General features: G+C 41.3%; 2 protein-coding genes across 3 annotated transcripts; one reads left to right on the top strand and one right to left on the bottom strand.

Moving 5' to 3' along the window:
* Positions 1-274: 274 nt before the first annotated feature.
* Positions 275-8,900, bottom strand: entpd5a (ectonucleoside triphosphate diphosphohydrolase 5a). Its single transcript, XM_079691787.1, has 13 exons — positions 6,624-8,900; positions 6,190-6,269; positions 5,753-5,896; positions 5,301-5,376; positions 4,738-4,773; positions 4,224-4,312; positions 4,060-4,139; positions 3,912-3,973; positions 3,707-3,808; positions 2,901-3,044; positions 2,732-2,788; positions 1,874-1,989; positions 275-1,711 (listed from the first exon to the last, which is right to left on the bottom strand). The coding sequence occupies exons 1-13, from the start codon at positions 7,066-7,068 to the stop codon at positions 1,628-1,630; spliced, it is 1,515 nt and encodes a 504-aa protein (XP_079547913.1). The 5' UTR covers positions 7,069-8,900; the 3' UTR covers positions 275-1,627.
* A 2,999-nt stretch (positions 8,901-11,899) lies between these two features.
* On the top strand, positions 11,900-18,539 carry bbof1a (basal body orientation factor 1a). Of its 2 annotated transcripts, XM_079691785.1 has the most exons (11): positions 11,900-12,082; positions 12,173-12,425; positions 12,516-12,581; positions 14,449-14,592; positions 14,684-14,764; positions 14,931-15,001; positions 15,825-15,969; positions 16,516-17,006; positions 17,133-17,237; positions 18,001-18,072; positions 18,262-18,539. In XM_079691785.1, the coding sequence occupies exons 1-11, from the start codon at positions 12,039-12,041 to the stop codon at positions 18,353-18,355; spliced, it is 1,566 nt and encodes a 521-aa protein (XP_079547911.1). In that variant the 5' UTR covers positions 11,900-12,038; the 3' UTR covers positions 18,356-18,539. The 2 variants fall into 2 exon arrangements, with proteins under 2 accessions (XP_079547911.1, XP_079547912.1); XM_079691786.1 differs by lacking the exon at positions 18,001-18,072.
* Positions 18,540-18,571: the final 32 nt, after the last annotated feature.

Raw genomic sequence — 18,571 nt, 5'->3', positions numbered from 1 at the left:
ACAGAAAGCAGAAGAATGGCAGAGTAGACTTTAATAGCTGTTTATTTCATTGCGTTATCACTCATTTTCCACATATTGAGCCGCCCTAATGAAGAGCTACATTCTCGGATGAAGGTAACAGTATTGAGAATGAGTAGTCATAATCCAATGTTTGTAGTTTGATAAGAAGCTTACTTTTATTCTCAATTTTTAAAGGAAAAATAACGTTTACTTCATTGACAATTTGAAAAAGAGAAGACTGTCTGGGTGTAAAAATCTAAAAGTACACAGAAAGTATATTTCTCATGTTTTATTAAAACATACATGGATACAATACACTTTTTCACTGGATTTAATAAAAACAGCATTTTACATATTTTCAGTCATCTTGATATTCATACTGATACATACATACAGGTATATCTGATCAACTGCAACGCAAAGTTTTTTGCAACGTAAAAGCAGTTCCTGAAGAAGATTTCACTAATACACATTTACATTACGTATATACAGCAGTAGTTATTTAAATACTGAAAGAACAGCAAAAGCATGGTTTACAGAACAGTTAGATGCAAATGTTAATGTTGGATAAGGATAATTAAATTATATAAAGTTATATAAATATTTGTACAATTCACAAGAGCATTCAAAAACATAATTCATAATGGCTAATGTTTTTGAGAAAACGGCATCAAATGAAAGAGCTGGGTTTTAAAGCTTTTACATTTTTTGCTTACATTTTTGCTGTTTTTAATAGCTGTAAATTATGTTGTTTGATTCACTATCCATGCTTAATGAGAGGTTATTTTAACCGCTTGTCTAAAATAAAGTTTGACCTTGGGCCCCTGCAATTAAGCAATGCTGAAGGTCCTTTCCACTGCAGACAAAACAAACAATAATGGCTGGACTTTAAAACTACAGACATTAAGCCCATACATGTAACAGCTATACAATTCAGTCTGCCAGAGGCCTCTCCACGGCGCTCTCTGAAGTCATGGTCAATCCTACTCTAGTTGATGAATATATACAACTCTTTTGTCGATATCAAAGCAAACTTCTTAGCTACACTATCTGCAGATAAAGTGTTATGTGCAAAGTTGAAGAAAATAAGCTGTACAGTATGGTTAAAAACTACTCTATTTCCAATAGTGACTATGAGGCAATGAATTCAGGTTAAAATAATTAACCCCTAGAATGTGAAGAAAGTTGATTTACAAGCATGTAAGATTGTTGCTGTTTCAGCAACTAGTCTCTAAATAAATCCCACTGTACTGTACAGTGCACACCAGGATCATAGTAAGTATCATTATACCATGCTGGTTACCCTCCACACTTAACAGGCAGGCGAGAAAGACATTTCAGATCAGACACCCCTATAAGGAATCAAAAATGTAAACGTTTTTAAAAAAATAAAGTCAGCCCACCAGTTATGAGCTCAACATACAGTAGAAATAGCTGGCCTTATAAAAATATAGTGATTTCTTTTTTCAACTGTTCTCAGAGTGTTCGCAGGGTGCGGAGGTTGAGGGAAAAAGAGGAGGGGCGTGGCGGGACCAGGTGTGTCTGTTCAAGAGTGGACGGAGGAAGGGAAGCCCAAAAGTAACAAACTGTCCCTCTCAGTGCCGGCTGCAGTGACAGCGAGCCGTCCTTAGTGGATGTTGAGGTTTCTGAAGTAGTCGAAGGTTGCCCCCAGGGCCCAGCTCGTCTCCACGTTGTTCACCTTCTTGGCTAGCTGTTGAACAGATTGACAGGGTGGGGGGGGTCATTTAAACCACAACGAAACAATTTCAACACTGTACAGACAGAATATGAACATTTTGTCATGTAGCTTTTCATATTTTTTATCTCTTAGACTCCTACTGTCCATATAGTAATCTAGCACTGAGTCACTCACCTGCAGCACAGTGCTGTCCTTGAAGCCAAAGCCGTCCTTTAGCAGACAAGTGATATATGTCAAATCCATGCAGAGGAAGGGGCTGATAGCACGGTACTTGGTCATTTTGTTGCACACTGCAAACACAAATAGCAACAGGTTTAATATACAATTGACAGAAAAAGGATATTACACCTTGTTGCATTATATCACGATGTCACCTTCCATGTTTTAGCAAATAAGAAGCCTTTCTAACCCTATGCTACATGATTAAAAGATAACCTATCTGTTTTGTTTGGCTGAATAAACAGGGAGGTGCGAGGAGAAGGGCTGAGGGTCAGCACAAGGCTGCAGCAGGGTGGCGGTGTTAAATAGCCGTGTACACAGTTTGTGTGTTTCAGTATGTGTCAGCCCCCAGGTGGTGTGTGGCTGTCAGGTGCCCTCTTGCCTGCACCAGACAGACATCTTCAGCCCAGCTGCCAGCCTGAGCTAGACATGTTCCTCAAGACCATGTGACGTGACAGTGTTCTCACAACACAAACAGCCTTACATAACACACTAGCTCCTTCCTACTTGCTCAAATCTGGTTCTACATGGACATTGCAAGTGTCAATCACTGAAGCTAATGAGCGCTACAACGTTTTACAGTGGTGTTAGCTTGTATTTGATCTTTTATAAACTACATTTGTCTTATAACCCATCTCCATAATACATTTTACTACTGTATTAAATTATTTTCGACAGGATGGGCTCTGCCAATTGTGCCAAGTGTTTTTGCTGTTTAGGGCCTGGACTGTTAAAGGACTGATATCACTTGTAGATTGTTGGGTTCATTCACATGTGTATGAAATCCTCAAGAAGATAACATGTAACTCTTACCTTCTTTGGCTCTCTTCTTAAAATCCCTGACCTCAACCGCACCACCTCGACTGGCATCTGTGCAGAAAAAACAAACATGCAATTTGAATACCTATCTCGTGCAGGGGAAGATAATTAGCATGAAAGACGATGGCACTGGAAGGTTACTCTTTGCTCTGCACCCACTCACCGATGAGGCCAGACTCCACAGCTCTGTCGAAGTAGTAAGAAAAGGCGTAGAAGACACTGCTGCCCTTCACTTCATAAGGCTGGTGCACTATTCCTTTGATTACCTTCATAACCTCATAGTAGCACAGCTTATAGCCTGCATAGCCTGTAGAGAGAGAGAAATGGTTAAATGTAGACAAAATAAGTCTTAACTTATATAGGAAGTGTTTGAGTAAACAATGAGTTAAAGGTGTTTTGGGGCAGCGATGTTTGGAATGCCATTGTGAGTCTGGAGACCGAGTTTGAGGTTGGACAGTGTCTGAAGCTAGGGGTTCACCGTACAAGGGAAGCCCCAGAAGGACAAGATTCACACAGCCCCATGGGTATGGTTGGCTCAATTGTGCCGGCAAAACCATGTGATAACAAGAGCGGCAGTGAGTGCGGCCCTGTTGGGCTGTCTATTTTTACCACATAATTGTGAGCGGTCCAGATCAAGCCGCTCGTTACACACAAAAAATAACAACTCAGGGACAAGCCCAGCATCTTTTGGCTACTTGACTGTGGTATGGGAGTGACTGCCTTATTTGTGAAGTTAACTGACAGTTTTCTTTTCGTTTAAATACAAGGTTGACTGCAGTATAATTGTTGAAGAGGGAACACAGAGAGAGAGAGGATGACAAAACATGCGTTTGGCGCCAAGGTTACAGAAACTGAGAGACTGTATTATACTGTACTCGATTGTTTACTGGAGTTGAGAAAGGAATGTGTGGATCACTTCATCCAAAGCACTGGGAAAGCAATCTAAACCTCAGGGTGCTTTTATCTTACCGTCAGGAATCCCGCTAACTTTGTAGGTGGTTCCACCAAAAGTCACGTTTTCGGTGAACTTTTTAGGGAGGCAGGAACTTGAGAAGACTTTCCAATCTAGACCTGGGAAAACAACAAAAACAAACAGTTTTGTAATCTTCCCTTTATACATTTATGAAAGAATGGCCAAGACGGCAAATAGGGAGACAATAAAAAGATACTTTACCATCGGCTCCTAGTGCTCCAAGAGTCGCCAGTCGGGCCGCAAAAAGTCCATTTCCCAGGTAGCTATTTGATATTGACATATAGAATATGAGTTATTAAGCAAAATCTAAATGATTAAGGATATAGCATCTTCTTTATCTGTTATTTACCTGTGTGTGTAGAGTTGATAGGTATTTTTGAAGAGGTTGAAATTAGAAATATAAGTGGCGGGAGCATCCTGAATCGTTTTCTGTTGGATAAAAAACAATGTTAGTGTTGCATTTTTGGTAGGAAATTATTTAAACAAGCTTATACAGGACATACAAAAATGCACCTTTGACTTGGGAAGGAACGTGATCTGTGTAGATCCTCCACCCAGGTCCAGGATGCCCACTGTCCTCCTTGTGTTGGAGTACAAGTGACCTATGGAGAATAAGCTCAACGTTAAAACCATGATATGACTCCTCTTCAGTGAAACAAACAGAGCATACTGTGTATTACTTTAGCTTAATCACCAGTTTTAGTTAGAACTCGTTCCATTCACAACCACTACTGTCAGGATGATGCATGCTTACAGATTACATTTTTCCCCACCAAGAGGGAAAAACATTTATAGTTTTAAGATTAAGGTGGTGGTTTAAAATAAATGAGATGATTCCATAGCTGTGTGAAAAACGTGAGGAAATGTTGCTTGTTTTTGCAACCTGTTTGGGGCCAGTGATTCAAACTCATAACCTCAGACAGGAGACAAGAGTCTTTCACTGCCGGGCTTCTGTGTACACTGGAGCCTCAGATATGAGCCTCCTGACCACTAACACCAGCATAGCAAAACACAAGCAATGTCTTACCTGTAAGGAAGTTCACTGTGACCCAGGCGAGGACTCCTAAAACAGCACATGGGTGAAAATGTCTGTATTAGTATAAAAGCGATTACAACGAACCTAGGCTCAACTTTCACATTTAAATGTCTTAACTTTTTAGTTCAGCTCTCTGTCATTATGCTGATATTAAAGTTGGTGTAACCAAAATGCAGACCAGCCCAGGTAATTACAATTGTCTCGGATGTCAAGTTATTGCGCTCATAAAGTAAGGATAATGAATGGCAGATATTGTATGATGAAACATTACATTGTGAGGGTGTCTTAATGAGTGATGTGGAGGATCGCACTAAATTATTGGGCGTGGGGCAACAACTCACACTGGCTTACTTATTTGTCTCAGTGAGGTAGAAATAGAGCTCTTGTAAAAACAATTATGAAAGAAGCATTGTCTGATGCATCCGGAGTAAAGGAGGCACTTAAAGCACCTGATATATCAAATATAACTGTCTTAAATAAAACTAATAAAAATCATATGTTTTGTTTATTATATATAGTACGAATTGGTTACAGGACATTGAGAGTTCATTTACCTTCTTTTGCTCCGTTCAAGATAGAAACACTGTTGTTTGGCACGAAGAAAGGGGACTCGTCAAAAACCTCTCGCACCTGTAGATGTTTAATAACAGTTATCAGCTGGATCTGTTAAAGCACAACAAATGTTCAAGGCTGCACACCCAAATATTCTGCTAGTGGCAGGATAAAGTGTATTCAGGCTCTGGTTCTGTTTTAGAGTGACAGATAACCCAACCACAAACATGCTGGAACAGTAGCCTGGATTTAATACTCTAAATGACAAATATGGTTACTCCACACAACCCAACAACAGCTGTTTTTTTGCAACATGATAGCCACCAAATGGGCAGACTTGCTGCTTTTTTTCAGTGACACTTGTAAGCAATTAGTGGTTTCTCATCCCGTTCCATGGCGGGATCGGTGCTGTTTATACCAAACTGTCTGACGGCAGAGAGAAAACGTGTCTTACCTTCTTCAGAAGAGCATTTGCCTTATCCTCAGGCAGCAGACGCAGACCCGCTGTGGCCTTCAGGACCACCGGTGTCCTCCTCCAGTCCTCTTCTGGCACTGTCTTCTTGGCAATTTTCAGCAACTGGCGGATAGTGTTGCCACCCTATGGAAAATATGACAATCAGTTACAGGCAGCTTAGTCATCAAATGGAGGAACATTTCATAATCAAACTAAGATATTTATCCAGTGGTCAAAGTCTTTAAAAACATGTGTAAATCACAGGTAGCAGACAGCAGCAGTGACAGCATCAGAAGCAGGCATTTTTTGTAATTACACACTGTTTACATCACATGAACCCAACCCAAAGAAAATCCCAGTGGTTTTGCAGACTGTGAACAACTCCCTAATATACCTGATAATTAATATTGATTGATGGTTTAAAGGTGCATACATACCTCCTCAGGGTTGTCTTTATAGGCAGAAAGACCAGGCTTCACGGCGTGGTACATTTCATTGTCCAGGACTGGCAGCTCAACTAAAAAAGACGTCAGTGTCAGTGAACAGATCATAAACAAGAGGGATACTACTGGGAGAAAAATAGAAACTCAACTACATATAATTGCATATTTTTCCTTTTGCAACTCATGATATTTAGACAGTATCACCTACACCCTGACCTGCTGCCTACACATATGAGTCAGGCAGTTAACATTACAAGTGAACCTCAGCCACTTTCAGCAGCTGTATTGCTCTGGCCCTGTGCCGGTGAATGTTTTTTCTCACACCACACAGTGAATGACCTAACAGCAAGTAGACAGAGTGGGAGCCAGCAGTATTTGCAAATCTCTACTATTGGTTTAGGTAGAGAGAGGGAAAGTGGTGCACTTACCAGGGTCTTTCTGGATGAACTTATAGACGTGGATCCTGCTGCCCGTGCTCCCAGCGTCAAACATGATCCCGTAGAAAACCCGGCTGGTGTTGACGGGGGAGGAGGCTTCAATCACCGAATGGAAAACCTCAGCTCGGTGGTAGGGCTCAGGTGCAGGATGCAAGACTTCGGGCACCGGGTGGAAAGCCTCTGGTAAGGGGTGTAGGACTTCAGGTGCCGGGTGGAACACCTCGGGGATCACGGGGTAGATCGGCTCACCCGGCTGTGGGACTACAGGCTCCGGGTTGGAGACCTCAGGGAGGAGGTTCTCCGTGTTGGCAGAGTGCTCCCGGTAGCGGTAGACGTGGGGGACGTAGCGGTGGTGCCGGTAGTAAGTCGCCTCCACTATGAGGCTCCCAGCCAGGAGCCACAGGGAGAAAGTGAGGAGCAGGCTCGGCGTGGCCATTGTTTTCACAGCCGGGGAAAGAAAGAGACAGGAGTAAAGATGGAGGAGAAGAAGAAGAAGATATGGTGGATGCTGCTGGAGTTAAAGATTGACAGGGGCCCCGCAGAGAGAGAGAGCAGTGGAGATGGAGAGACGCAGAGTGGATGCGATGCACACTCAGGACTGTCCGGTCACCCGTTCACAGTATATAAAGACATACGGGCTTGGCATGGGGCCACACCGAGTACAGCCATCCACCAATCCTGTGGCGGTCCATCCCAACTCCATCAGGAGTCCCCCCTCCTGTGAGCTGAGCTGGAGACCAACTACCTGCCTACCAACAACATTTTCTTTTCTTTTTTTTGTGGAGGATTATTTTTGATAGTGTTTTTTCCCCATCTCATCTTTACTGGTTATACCGGAGCCAAGAATTCCCCCAAGAAAAAGGATTGATGAAGAAGTCAAAATGAATGGGTTCACACTCAAGAAAACCAAAAATAAATGGTCTTATAATACTTTTTATGGGTGCATTTGCCTCAGAATGTCCTTCATCCGGCAACTCTTTGGACTTTAACAACTTAACAAGTGCCTAAATTAAGAGTGATGTAAGTTTGTATTTGGCAGCTCTAAATGCACATCTAAATCTCTTAAATTACACTAATTTTTGGAATTGAAAATATAAGTAATGGTTAGTTCTGTTTAATTTAAACTGCACTTGTGATCAAAGGATCACAAGCATCAATTAAACAGAAATTCTACAGTAAGTACTAATTTCAGAAAATGTGGCTGATTATGTGTTTTAATGGATTCTTCCTTTGTCTTATTAGTTATTACATCTACTAAATCATGTTAAGTAGCTCAAATGAATCTTGTGTTTTTTTTAATACTCTCAATCTCCTTATTGTGATCCTGCAATAATCACCACATTAGAGCTGCTACAGTCCTTTTAACAGCCTTAAAAAATGCAAATGTAACCTGTACTCCAGCTGGCATAAAAGTTAAAAGAATGTTAGCAATCATCTGACTCCCACTCATCCTCGTGTTAACCACAGGCTTTCCAAGGGAAAAATATTTGGACAGCACGGCACGTTTCACGAGAGAATGCATGAAAAGCATGAGTAGCTGTTTCTCTGCTTTTGGTGGGTGGTTGGCGCGCCATCATGAGCCATGCTGAAGTGTATCAGCTTATGCTTTCTCATGTGATGTGCAAAGTTTCTGGCTTTAGTGCAGGATGCAGAGGCATCAAGGATATCCCACAGCAGACACTCTGAGACCTTACATGAACTGAGTTTTGTACTGTGCTTTATATTTTTCACCCACTTTATATCAACAGAAAGAGGACACACATCTAAACCAGGAGCCGCTGGTAGACTAGCAATTGAGGCATCCTGGGGGAAATGACCCTGCCCCAGCACTGACCTAACATGAGCTTATACGAGGCTGTTTCACCTCAGGCAGCAGGCCGAAACCAAGCTGTCCACATCTCAGGCAGGAGGGTAAGGGAAGGGCAGAGGTCCTGCAGATTGGCACAAGAGAGTGCAGAAAGTCCACAGAGAGGACAATGTGGGGAGGGTGGGGCTTGGCACCAGCGTTAACCCATCATGCCATTCCACTCCCAGGACACTCAACTGTGCAAAGCACTGTTCCAACACTGTAATTTGGACTAAAAATATTGGACTTTCTTGCGTCCTTCCTTTTTTATAAATACTGTGGCTACTTTTTTCAATCCTGCGGCTCACCAGAATGGTCGTTTGCCCCTATCAAAGAGTACATATGCAGGACCTCTCACTGAATCTCCCATAGATGTCTTGGTTGCATGTTAACAGTGTGTCAATGCGACAATAAACCCTGGATAAAGATGTCCCATTAAAACACATTGAAAGAAGCAGTGTTTTGTCCGGGGTGTGTCGTTATTTGGAAATCATGGTTCAATATTTTCTTGTTTTTAATGTTGAGACACATTTTGTGGTAATTTTAGTGATGTGATAAGTGATGTGGATAATGAGCAGTGTTTGGAAAAGCTGCAATCTACCTCAAGCCATTTGTAGCATGAATCACAGCATGTTTAGTTTAATTACACACCTACTTTAATAATAGCATTATAATGCGCCTAAGAAGCTACTGCCCTCCCAGTAAAATGCCATGAATTTAGATTTTACAACTGAAACTCTAAATATTGAGTCTAGAAATATACATACAATAAACTAAACAAATCTAAAGGAACATCTATATGTTGCCAAATCATGTTAGGATATCGTCCAAATGTGCACTGCTTTAAACTCTGTATGATAAGGGCCTTTCTACAGCATGACACATCACATTACAAACAATGTTCGAAAGGACATTTTGGTATTTTGTTTCAAGTTAACTGAAACCATAAAGCATGAAACGAGACCCCAGCTTTGTAATCTACACTGTGCAATATATCATTAATATGCTGCAATGTTACCCTCAGGAATGCCATGTTTGTGGGTGTCCTACCCCAAGAAGTCAATTGAAGAGACCCAAACCTTGTCATTACAATTCCAATGATAATGACAGCTTTGAAAAGCTCAGGGTTATTTCAGTTTTCTCTCCTCACTGTCATAGTAATTACCTTTAAATTTAGTCTTCAAGCTCTGTTGATGATGCCAGCGCTGTGAATGACCCTATACGATTCAGTTTACAGAAGCTACACCCAACACTTTTGTGATATTTACTTTCTTGTTTGATGAATAATCAACACTGGACACTCTCAGGCTTCTGCACAAAGCTGAACAAGATAATGGATACAATTCTGTGGTTTCGAGCTTTAATTATGACCTACGCTAACCTTACATTGTTTTTTTTGGACTAAATTCTTGGAAGATGTAAGCCAATAGCATTTAGGTTGATCTCAGTGGTTTTCCCATAACTTTAGAAAAAGCACTGTGGGGATGGCAAAGACTAACACATAGTTCTTTTCAGGACAACCTGGACAATACTGCTGACAAGAGCCGAATGTTTTTCATGTCATCATGTGGGAGGAGATCATGTGCAAACAGATCTTGTTTGATGGAGCCCAGCAGAGAAGACTGTAATTACAAGAGAAGTGAGAAAGCGTGTCAGTCAGGAGGCTGTTGAGCAGAACAGACATCTGTATCTTACAATCTCCCAGAGTGATGGGTTGATAGATCAGAACCTTTTGGCAGACAGATAGACATAAAACCAAACCCTGCAACCAAAGTTAGAAAAGCAATAGGTGATGATATATAAATGCAAATAAGGAAAAGGGTGTTAGCTACAACAGTCAATCCAACATGATTTTTTACGTTTTTTAATAGGGTTATAATTAAGGATTTGCTGTTGGTCCGTGACTCATATTTGTAATAAAAGAAGAAATGTATTACACCACTGGGTGTAAGACTCTTTGTTGGACATCACCGTGTACTGGGAAATTTTGAGGGCCATTTTTTTACGTTTACTGACTTAATAATTGTTCTTCGTTGATTTATTTTTGTTTAATGTTGGCTTATTTGTTGTGATAAACTCATTTCAACTTTATATAGATGTAAATAATGTACTTTTTCATTCTGTTGTGTTTATTATTATTGTTATATCACTATAATCCATTATCTTACTGCTACACACTTGCTTTTATATTACATGATACATTTACATTGCTAATTGTTTCATACCTGTGCATAACTGTGTATACAGGTTCACAATATAATAATATAGTGTGGTGTTCAGATAATAACCTTGTTCTGAACTCCATAAAAACAAAATAACTCATTATAGACTTCAGGAAAAACAGCACAACACCAGATCCACTGTACATCAACGGCAACTGTGTGGAAAGGGTTCCCGCCTTCAGGTTCCTCGGCACACACATTGCTAAAGATCTATCCTGGTCTATCAACACCACAACATCTGTAAAAAAGGCCCAGCAGCGACTCCACTTCCTGAGGATCCTCAGGAAAAACCACCTGGAGGAGAAACTTCTGGTGTCTTTCTACCGCTGCTCCATAGAGAGTGTGCTGGCATATTGCCTAACCACGTGGTGTGCCAGCTGCTCAGAAAAGGACAGGAAATCCCTTCAGAGGGTCATCAACACAGCCCAGAAGGTCATCGGCTGCTCACTGCCTTCTCTGGAGGAACTCTTCAGCCAACGTTGCCTCAACAGAGCAGGCAAAACTAATTGCAGACTCTTCACACCCTGGAGACTTCCTGTTTGCTCTTCTGCCCTCCGGTAGACGCTACAGGTCAATTCAATCAAGGACAAACCGACAGAAAAACAGTTTCTACCCCAGAGCCATACGAGAACTGAACAACGTCAAACGCTGAACTGAACAGTTACAACTTGCAACTGCACTACTTTTTAATAGTTTTATTAACTTATTAACTGATCGACATCAGAGATGCAAAATATCATCCCTGTGTTTTTTATATTGTAAACTGTATTTAAATTATGTGCGGGCATGTATGCATGTTGGTATGGATGTGTGAGCATATGTTTGTTTGTGTATATGTTTATATAGATATATATTTATTCGTTTTATGTGGAAATGCACTTTGAGGATTGCTTTTTTAAATGTCGTTGTACCTGGTGCGCTGACAATAAAGGAATTCTATCTATTTTTATCTATCTATAATGAGTGCCAATAATCATCTATGTGACACATGTGCTTTTTACACACATAAACACAAACATACATAGGTTACATAAAGATAATCACATCAGAATGTGCATACAATACCAAGCAAACAAACTTAAATAAGTCTCTGTGTGTATTAAATATATAGTAGTTTGCCTATAGGGTTACCAGAGGTTATATAGCAGAGAAATGCAAACCTTCACCCGGGTTACAGCGTCTCTATGGCAATAGCACCACACAAACAAGTGGGCTGCACAGGAGCTCGGTACCGTTAGCCACTCTCTTCCTGGACTAATTACCGAGCCACTTCTTCTCCCTTTTGTAGCACGGAGGTGTTTTCTGTGCTATCACAGTAGCCATTTAAAACTAGCAGCAATGACGAAGAAGAAGGTCCCCAAAGTGAAGAGGGCGAAAGCCGGGTAAGTGCGTAACTTGGGTTTATGTGTAGGCTACACGTTGTACTGCATTAGCGTTCAAAACTCCAACTACACTTTTGTATTTTGTCACAGAAAAGGAAAGAAAGAAAGCAAGCATGAGTCAAAAGCGGACAAAGAGTCTGACAGTGAAAAAGCCAAGGCCAACGCTGCGCTGTGGGAGCTGAAGTTAAAGGTCACCGAACAGTCGCTCGTGGAGTATCGCGAGGCCTGCCGGAAGTTAGCACGCGCAAATGAAGAGCTCACCAACCAACTGTATCGCGCGGAGAAAGAATCCATCGATATTACTGGCTTTCTGAAGAAACAAGATGCTACTAAAGCGGAGAAGGTCATAAAAACACGTTATTTATGTTTGTAAAATAAACAAGATGAATGATTAACAATGTTAAACTGTTTTTAATCTGACTCGTTTTGACAGATCAACGTGCTGCAGAGAAGCCTCAAAAATCAACAGGCACTTGCACAGGAGGAGCAAAACAAACTGGTGAGTTCATTTAAATTAAAAAAACGGCCACAAAAAAAGATAAGCAATTTTAGCTTACACCAAACATGCTTTAGCTTGCTTTATCATAGCAAAATATGACATTACTGTAATTTACTACTTTGAGCTACTTAAAGTAGTACAAATGTGCTGCGCTGTGTCTTAACAGCTGTCTTGTGTGTAATTATATTGGTATTCATTATGTAAGAAAACAACAACCCAACAAAGCAGCCATAAAACAAAAGAACAGACCCTGACATTCCGACTTACTGGGTCTCTAATGCTATTTTAATCCATGCTAGTGGCCACAGAAGAATTAAAAGTGCTTGCACGGGGAAAGGGAGTAACACTGCTGCTGGTCCTGATGTGTTAGCCATCCATCAAAAGTCACACTTATCCTTACTTTAACAGTGTAGGTTGCGTAATATACAACAAAGGGACTTATTTTGATTCCATTTATCCTCACTGACCCCTGCTGCTTGTTGGTAAGAAGATCAAGCTATCAAACTGACATGACAACGTTCAAGTGGCTTTACTGGACAAAAAGGCTTCAAAAAACTGTTGCTACTTTTGCTAGCAGCTGTTTTCCATTTTCCAACTCTTACTTCATGCTGGTAAAATTGAGTCCAATAAGCTTCTGAGAAGGAAAAAAGAGGCACGGTCTGGACCAAGTTGTAACATCCCTATTTTAGACATGTATGGAACTGTCACATATGTCCAAAAAGGGGGAAAGAACACTGTCATGTGGTTGACCCTCAACACGTGACTTCAAGGCTCGCTGTTCACAGCCCTTTTCTCATTTTGAGGTGATAATAGGGTTCATCTTGAAAATGGACTTAGCTAACAAAGAAGTTCAGTGAGCATGCATGACCGCCTGGCTTTTGTCTCAGGAGAGACAAATTCAGCAGTAGTGTAATGAAATTCCGTCAGCCAAATTAAAACAACGGTATATACTGCACGCCATGAGAAAAAGACAGAATGCATGCAAGACTAATCCCTTTTAACTCAAAACGGGTGCTTATTTTGGGGTAGGTTGACCATTCGGTAGATCACACACACTGAGAATCGCTTATGATTCAGACCGCCTTGCATCATGATTGGCGCATTGGTGTAGATGAACATACAAAGTTATGTGAAGAATAACGATTAGGCCTAACGTTGTAATCAGAGGCATGAAAACCTCTAATTTAGTCGACATGTACATGTTTGTGGGTGGTTGTTTTTCTAGGCTCTCATGACTTTGGTCATTTTGTCACATTTTTCTTCAGACTGGCTTTTCCACAGTAGCATCTTGAGGTATTCAGCTTGACTGGTCTGTGCCTTTAAGTTGGTTGGCAAATGGGTATGGCCTGTGTGAACTCTGGTATGAAAGTATTTTCTTTCCTTACCGATTCAAACTGCACTTATGGGAATTTTTCTGAAGCACTAGCTGGGTTTCCCTGACAGTTAAAAGTCTTAGATGCAACACCCATCCAGTTTGGTCACCACCAAATAATTGTTAAAACGAGGTGGAGCGCATCTTAATTCACAAAATGACTTTTCACAGATGTAAAGTTTCAGTTGGTCAACAGTGCAGATCTTATCAAGTTTTGGTTTATGCTTTTCGGGTGTTGTTGATTTATTATCCAGCTTTTTCTTTTAACTGTGCACAGATATAACAATAGTAATTGACAAAAATGATGTTAAAATCACATATTTTTCATTGAAATATGTTATAGCGGAAGGACCCCTCACCAATGCACCCATGTCTCATCTTCCCTAACACACTGTTTAGTACTTAGATGAGCAGCTGCATTTTGAGGGTTAAGGCATGCATTTAATACTGTTGTTATAATGAATCGATATGATCTTATATGATTGTTTCTAACAGGTTGATGATTACACGAGGCAAATTAATGAGATGAAGGAACTGTTCAGAAAGAAGTCCAGTGACTTTAACATGATCCAAGAGGGGATGAAGAGAATTAAGGAGTTTGAGAAGAGGAAAGCACAGATGGAGCAGGAGCTCAGTGATGTGAGGAAAAACATTTGATAGACTTTTCTATTAAAAGCAGTTGTTCCATTTGTTAATGCTACTAATAACAGTAAAACATTTATTTTTTTAGATTAGAGAAAACATGGATCTTTCTGACAAGAAGCACAGGGAAAACCTAAACAAAGTGGAGTGCAGATTCTTCAAAGAAAAGGTGGGTCGAGTCTAATGATCCTACTCTGATCGATTTGGAAAAAACAGCACAACAAAAGTGGTTTAGAAATAATTTGTGGAGACCTGGCCCACTGTTCATGGACAGATGACTGAAGATGTTATCCCAGGTGGAACAAGAAGTGATTGGTTTGCAAACTTCCCCGCAGGATCGCCTGGAGAAGGAAGCAGAGCGAACGATAGCTGTGGTGGTGGAGAGGGCCCACAATGAAGCCATTGTGTGAGTGTGTGTTTCCGCTTCCCCTCTCACAATCTAATTTTATTCTTTAAACTGCACTTTCGTGTTCTCAGAACTCAAAGAAAAAAAAATGTACTCACACAAGTGTTTATGTGTGTAAATATATATATAACTAAGACTAATGTTATTTCCTTGACCGCACCGGTTGGTCATGTTCAGATAGTGTACATCACCGGAGCCAATGATCACATCTCCATCCCAGAGGAGAGTGTAATGTGTGTGGGGAAGCCCAGCGTTTATTACTTTTGAGGCCATAGGATGTACATTTCGCCTCCGCTATGTTTAGTCATTTTTTTACAGCTCATAAAACATCAACATTGATACTGGTGTGGTGTGGTGCTGCAGCTCTGGTCTTAGTGTCAGTAATTGATTTAATTTTGAACACACCCAGCTTGTCTTAAAAAGTCAAGTACATTGACCAACGTTTATGAAGAGGAACCGGGAAACTGAGAGCAAATATATGCAACATGTTTAAAAATCTTCATATTAACACCAGGACAATTATTTCGTTTTCCCATTACTGCACATATTTTATTCCAATTCTATTTCTACGATTTCAATCATATTCAATGTAAATACTGCTATATTTTACTATATTTGTTTAATGTTATTATAGTTCTCTTCAAATAGTTTTCAATCTGTTTTCAACTGTTGTTTTATTTGTATGTATGCACCACAACACCAAGTCAAAATCCTCGTATGTGTTAGCCTACCTGGTAATAAACCTGTTTATGATTCTGATTTAAATATATTTTGGCGTGAAATAAAGATTTGTCAAAGGCTTTCTCTGTTTGTATCTATATAGGCAGTTGGACGATGCCTCGCGCTCTGTGTTTAAGGAGAATGTCCGTCTGAATGAAGCTCTGAAATATCACATAAAGGAGGCAGAGGACCTGCACGCTTTGACACGTTCAATGGATAAGGAAAAGGCCTCCCTGGAACTGGACAAGGTATGTTTGAACCAAAGGATAGCAAACAGTTGTGTAAGTATTAAGCCCTGACTGTCCTTGGATAGAGGCCATTCATATACATAAACTCATATTTAAAAAATCATTTCAGCTATGAAACACTTGTCAGACCTGTGCAGAATATATTTCAGGTGGTTTTCCCCTCGTGTTGTTTACTTGTGCTGACCCTGTGTATTTTGCTTGTGGTCCGTCTCCTACCCCCCCACCTTCTGACTACTACCCAGCCTCTCAGTGGTCAGCGGTTGTGGCGAGTTTCCACTGGGGTATGGGTTCAAATTCAGTGGCTTCTCCCTCGCAGGCTTCTGGCACTGATTTCTTTAGACAAATAAATATTGGGCACATTAATCTTCCCCCCCGATGACAGTAAATGAAGGTTTCAAAATCCACTATTTTCAAACTTAGGCCACTCATGACAGCACAGGCGAGCACACAAACCATAATCTGTTTAAGATCTATGTTGGCATGGAAATTAAAGTCAGCTTGGTGTTCATGCATTTCACTACTTTGCTCTTCTGTCTACTCGTGCAGAACATGTTTGAGTTGACGGTGAAGAGAAACGCAGCTCAGATGGAGGCCCAAAAAAAGGAGATATCCAAGCTGAGGGCCAAGGTGGCTTCACTGGAGCATGCCCTCGAGCTTAAAGCTGAGGAACCTGAGATACAGGAGGAGGAGAAGGAGAAGGCTCTGGTCACCATTCAGGCCAGCCAGGTAGAACTAGACAAGCTGCAGAAAGTGCTTCACATGCGGGAGAGGGAGCTGGGGCACGTCAAGCGGCTGGCCAGCTCCATCGTGGATCAGCGCACAGAGCTGGAGCAGTTCTTCCATGAGGCTCTGGCTCAGGTGAAGCAGGAGATCATGGCCAGCAGGCAGCAATACAAAAAGGAGGCACTACAGGCTTATCGCCAGAGGCTAAAAGAAGCCACAGCAGGAAAGCTAAAGTTCCCACCCATCCGCACCTTCCATAAAGGACCTCACAGTACCAACTCTGTCTATTCAGATCTGGAGGCGGCTGCAAGGTGGTAGGTCCCCTTCTCATCATTTCAGTGTCTTCGTGATATTTTTAACATCTGATGTTTGTCATTGGTCATCTCACAACATGATACATTTTGTTCAATTAAAGTCAATGTCATCCACCTGTTTTCAAGGACCCATCAACCAGACAGCAAGGTTGAAATCTCAGATCTCACTTGGGAGCAGAAGGAACAAGTGCTCAGGCTTCTCTTTGCTAAAATGAATGGACAGAGGGAAAGGTAATAAAACGCTCCAATAATTGTATTATGTTTGGCAAAAGCCGTGCTCCGCTCGTAATTTGGTTATCACTCATTAACTTGATCCTAAATAATATTCTATAATCCACTTGTAATCCCTGAAAATGGCCTTGCTGATAAATTACCTCAGAAGAACAAAGCGCAGTGACACCAAGCAGAAGCTCTGGCTGAACTTCTGGTGGCTCCGCCCTCTTTTTAATGTTTTAAACAGCCATATTCTCAGCAGAAGAGGATACCATAAAACATCAGTTAGGCTTCGACCAATTTTCTTTTCCATCCAGCTGCTTAAAAAGAATGAAGAAAGAGTCTGGGCACAATAGTAAAAATAGGCCCCGCCACAGAGTCGTGTGCTTGGAAACAAACATCTGTTCACGTCCATTTGCTTTCAGCTTATTGGCCCCTCTTCACGTGCACTTGTAGTTTATTTTGTTCTTTGAACGCTTGTGGTTAGCGAGCAGCTGGTAACATGATTTTCAGAAAGGAGTGTGCAGGGGACCTGGATGTATCGGGGTAGGGCAGGCAAGAGAAGATGTGTATTCATGTTACCAGTGGTCTGGCACCTAGTCCTGCAGAATAACAGAACATTTGGCGACTAAGTCCAAGTCAATGTGTATTGTGTTGACCCAGTCTGACCCCGTTTCCAAGACGGGCTGCAGGCCTGACTGAATAGACACCAGGTTGCTAAAACATGACTTTTTCACTCTGAGGGTCTGTGTTTAACTGCAACTCGGCGTTTTCCCGATAGGAAAGACAGCCAACATATGGCTTTGTCTGCCTCCTCCGAGAAGAGGAGCCTTATTGCCAGCGATGCTGCCGGGTAAGACACCAAAGGAATGTACGGGAATAAAAACTTGACCTCATACTTGCAATTGTAAAGCCTGTGCAGGTGTATTGGTGCCACATTCCATGTTTAGCTTAAAAAGCATTGGCTGTGAGAACACGAGTGCCGACCTGTGATTTGATCAGAAATGCACTACAGCTTTACTTAACGATGACTGTCTTCCAGGATCAGAGAGGATCTCTCCCGGGCGACCTTCATCACCCAGGGGCCCGAGCCCACTCTGCCCCCCAACACCCTGCCAGATATACACACCACATGACCTCAGAGTGGCCTCTACATGGCACATCACACTCTGGATTGTTTGCCTCCATGCTTCCACCAGAGTGTCAATCATGTGTGTAGTAGAATGGGAGTTGTTTGTTTGTGCTAATTATAAATATCTTACCACGCATGTATATATGGCCTGTGAGTACTCGTTCATACATGGAGGGTGTTTGAATTCTGTCACAACACATTTAGAAGATCTGTTCTTCAA

This window comes from Notothenia rossii (assembly GCF_949606895.1).
Source record: "Notothenia rossii genome assembly, chromosome: 7".
Taxonomy (NCBI): domain Eukaryota; kingdom Metazoa; phylum Chordata; class Actinopteri; order Perciformes; family Nototheniidae; genus Notothenia; species Notothenia rossii.
This window is presented reverse-complemented; position numbering and strand designations above follow the sequence as displayed.

Coding starts and splice junctions, on each gene's coding strand:
- entpd5a (XM_079691787.1), bottom strand. CDS start 7,068: ATGGCCACGCCGAGCCTGCTCCTCACTTTCTCCCTGTGGCTCCTGGCT. Junction 4,774..5,300: donor CTTGAACGGAGCAAAAGAAG/GTAAATGAACTC, acceptor GTGCTGTTTTAG/GAGTCCTCGCCTGGGTCACA. Junction 1,990..2,731: donor TAAGAAGAGAGCCAAAGAAG/GTAAGAGTTACA, acceptor TTGTGTTTGCAG/TGTGCAACAAAATGACCAAG.
- bbof1a (XM_079691785.1), top strand. CDS start 12,039: ATGACGAAGAAGAAGGTCCCCAAAGTGAAGAGGGCGAAAGCCGG. Junction 14,593..14,683: donor TGGAGCAGGAGCTCAGTGAT/GTGAGGAAAAAC, acceptor TTATTTTTTTAG/ATTAGAGAAAACATGGATCT. Junction 14,765..14,930: donor GCAGATTCTTCAAAGAAAAG/GTGGGTCGAGTC, acceptor ACTTCCCCGCAG/GATCGCCTGGAGAAGGAAGC.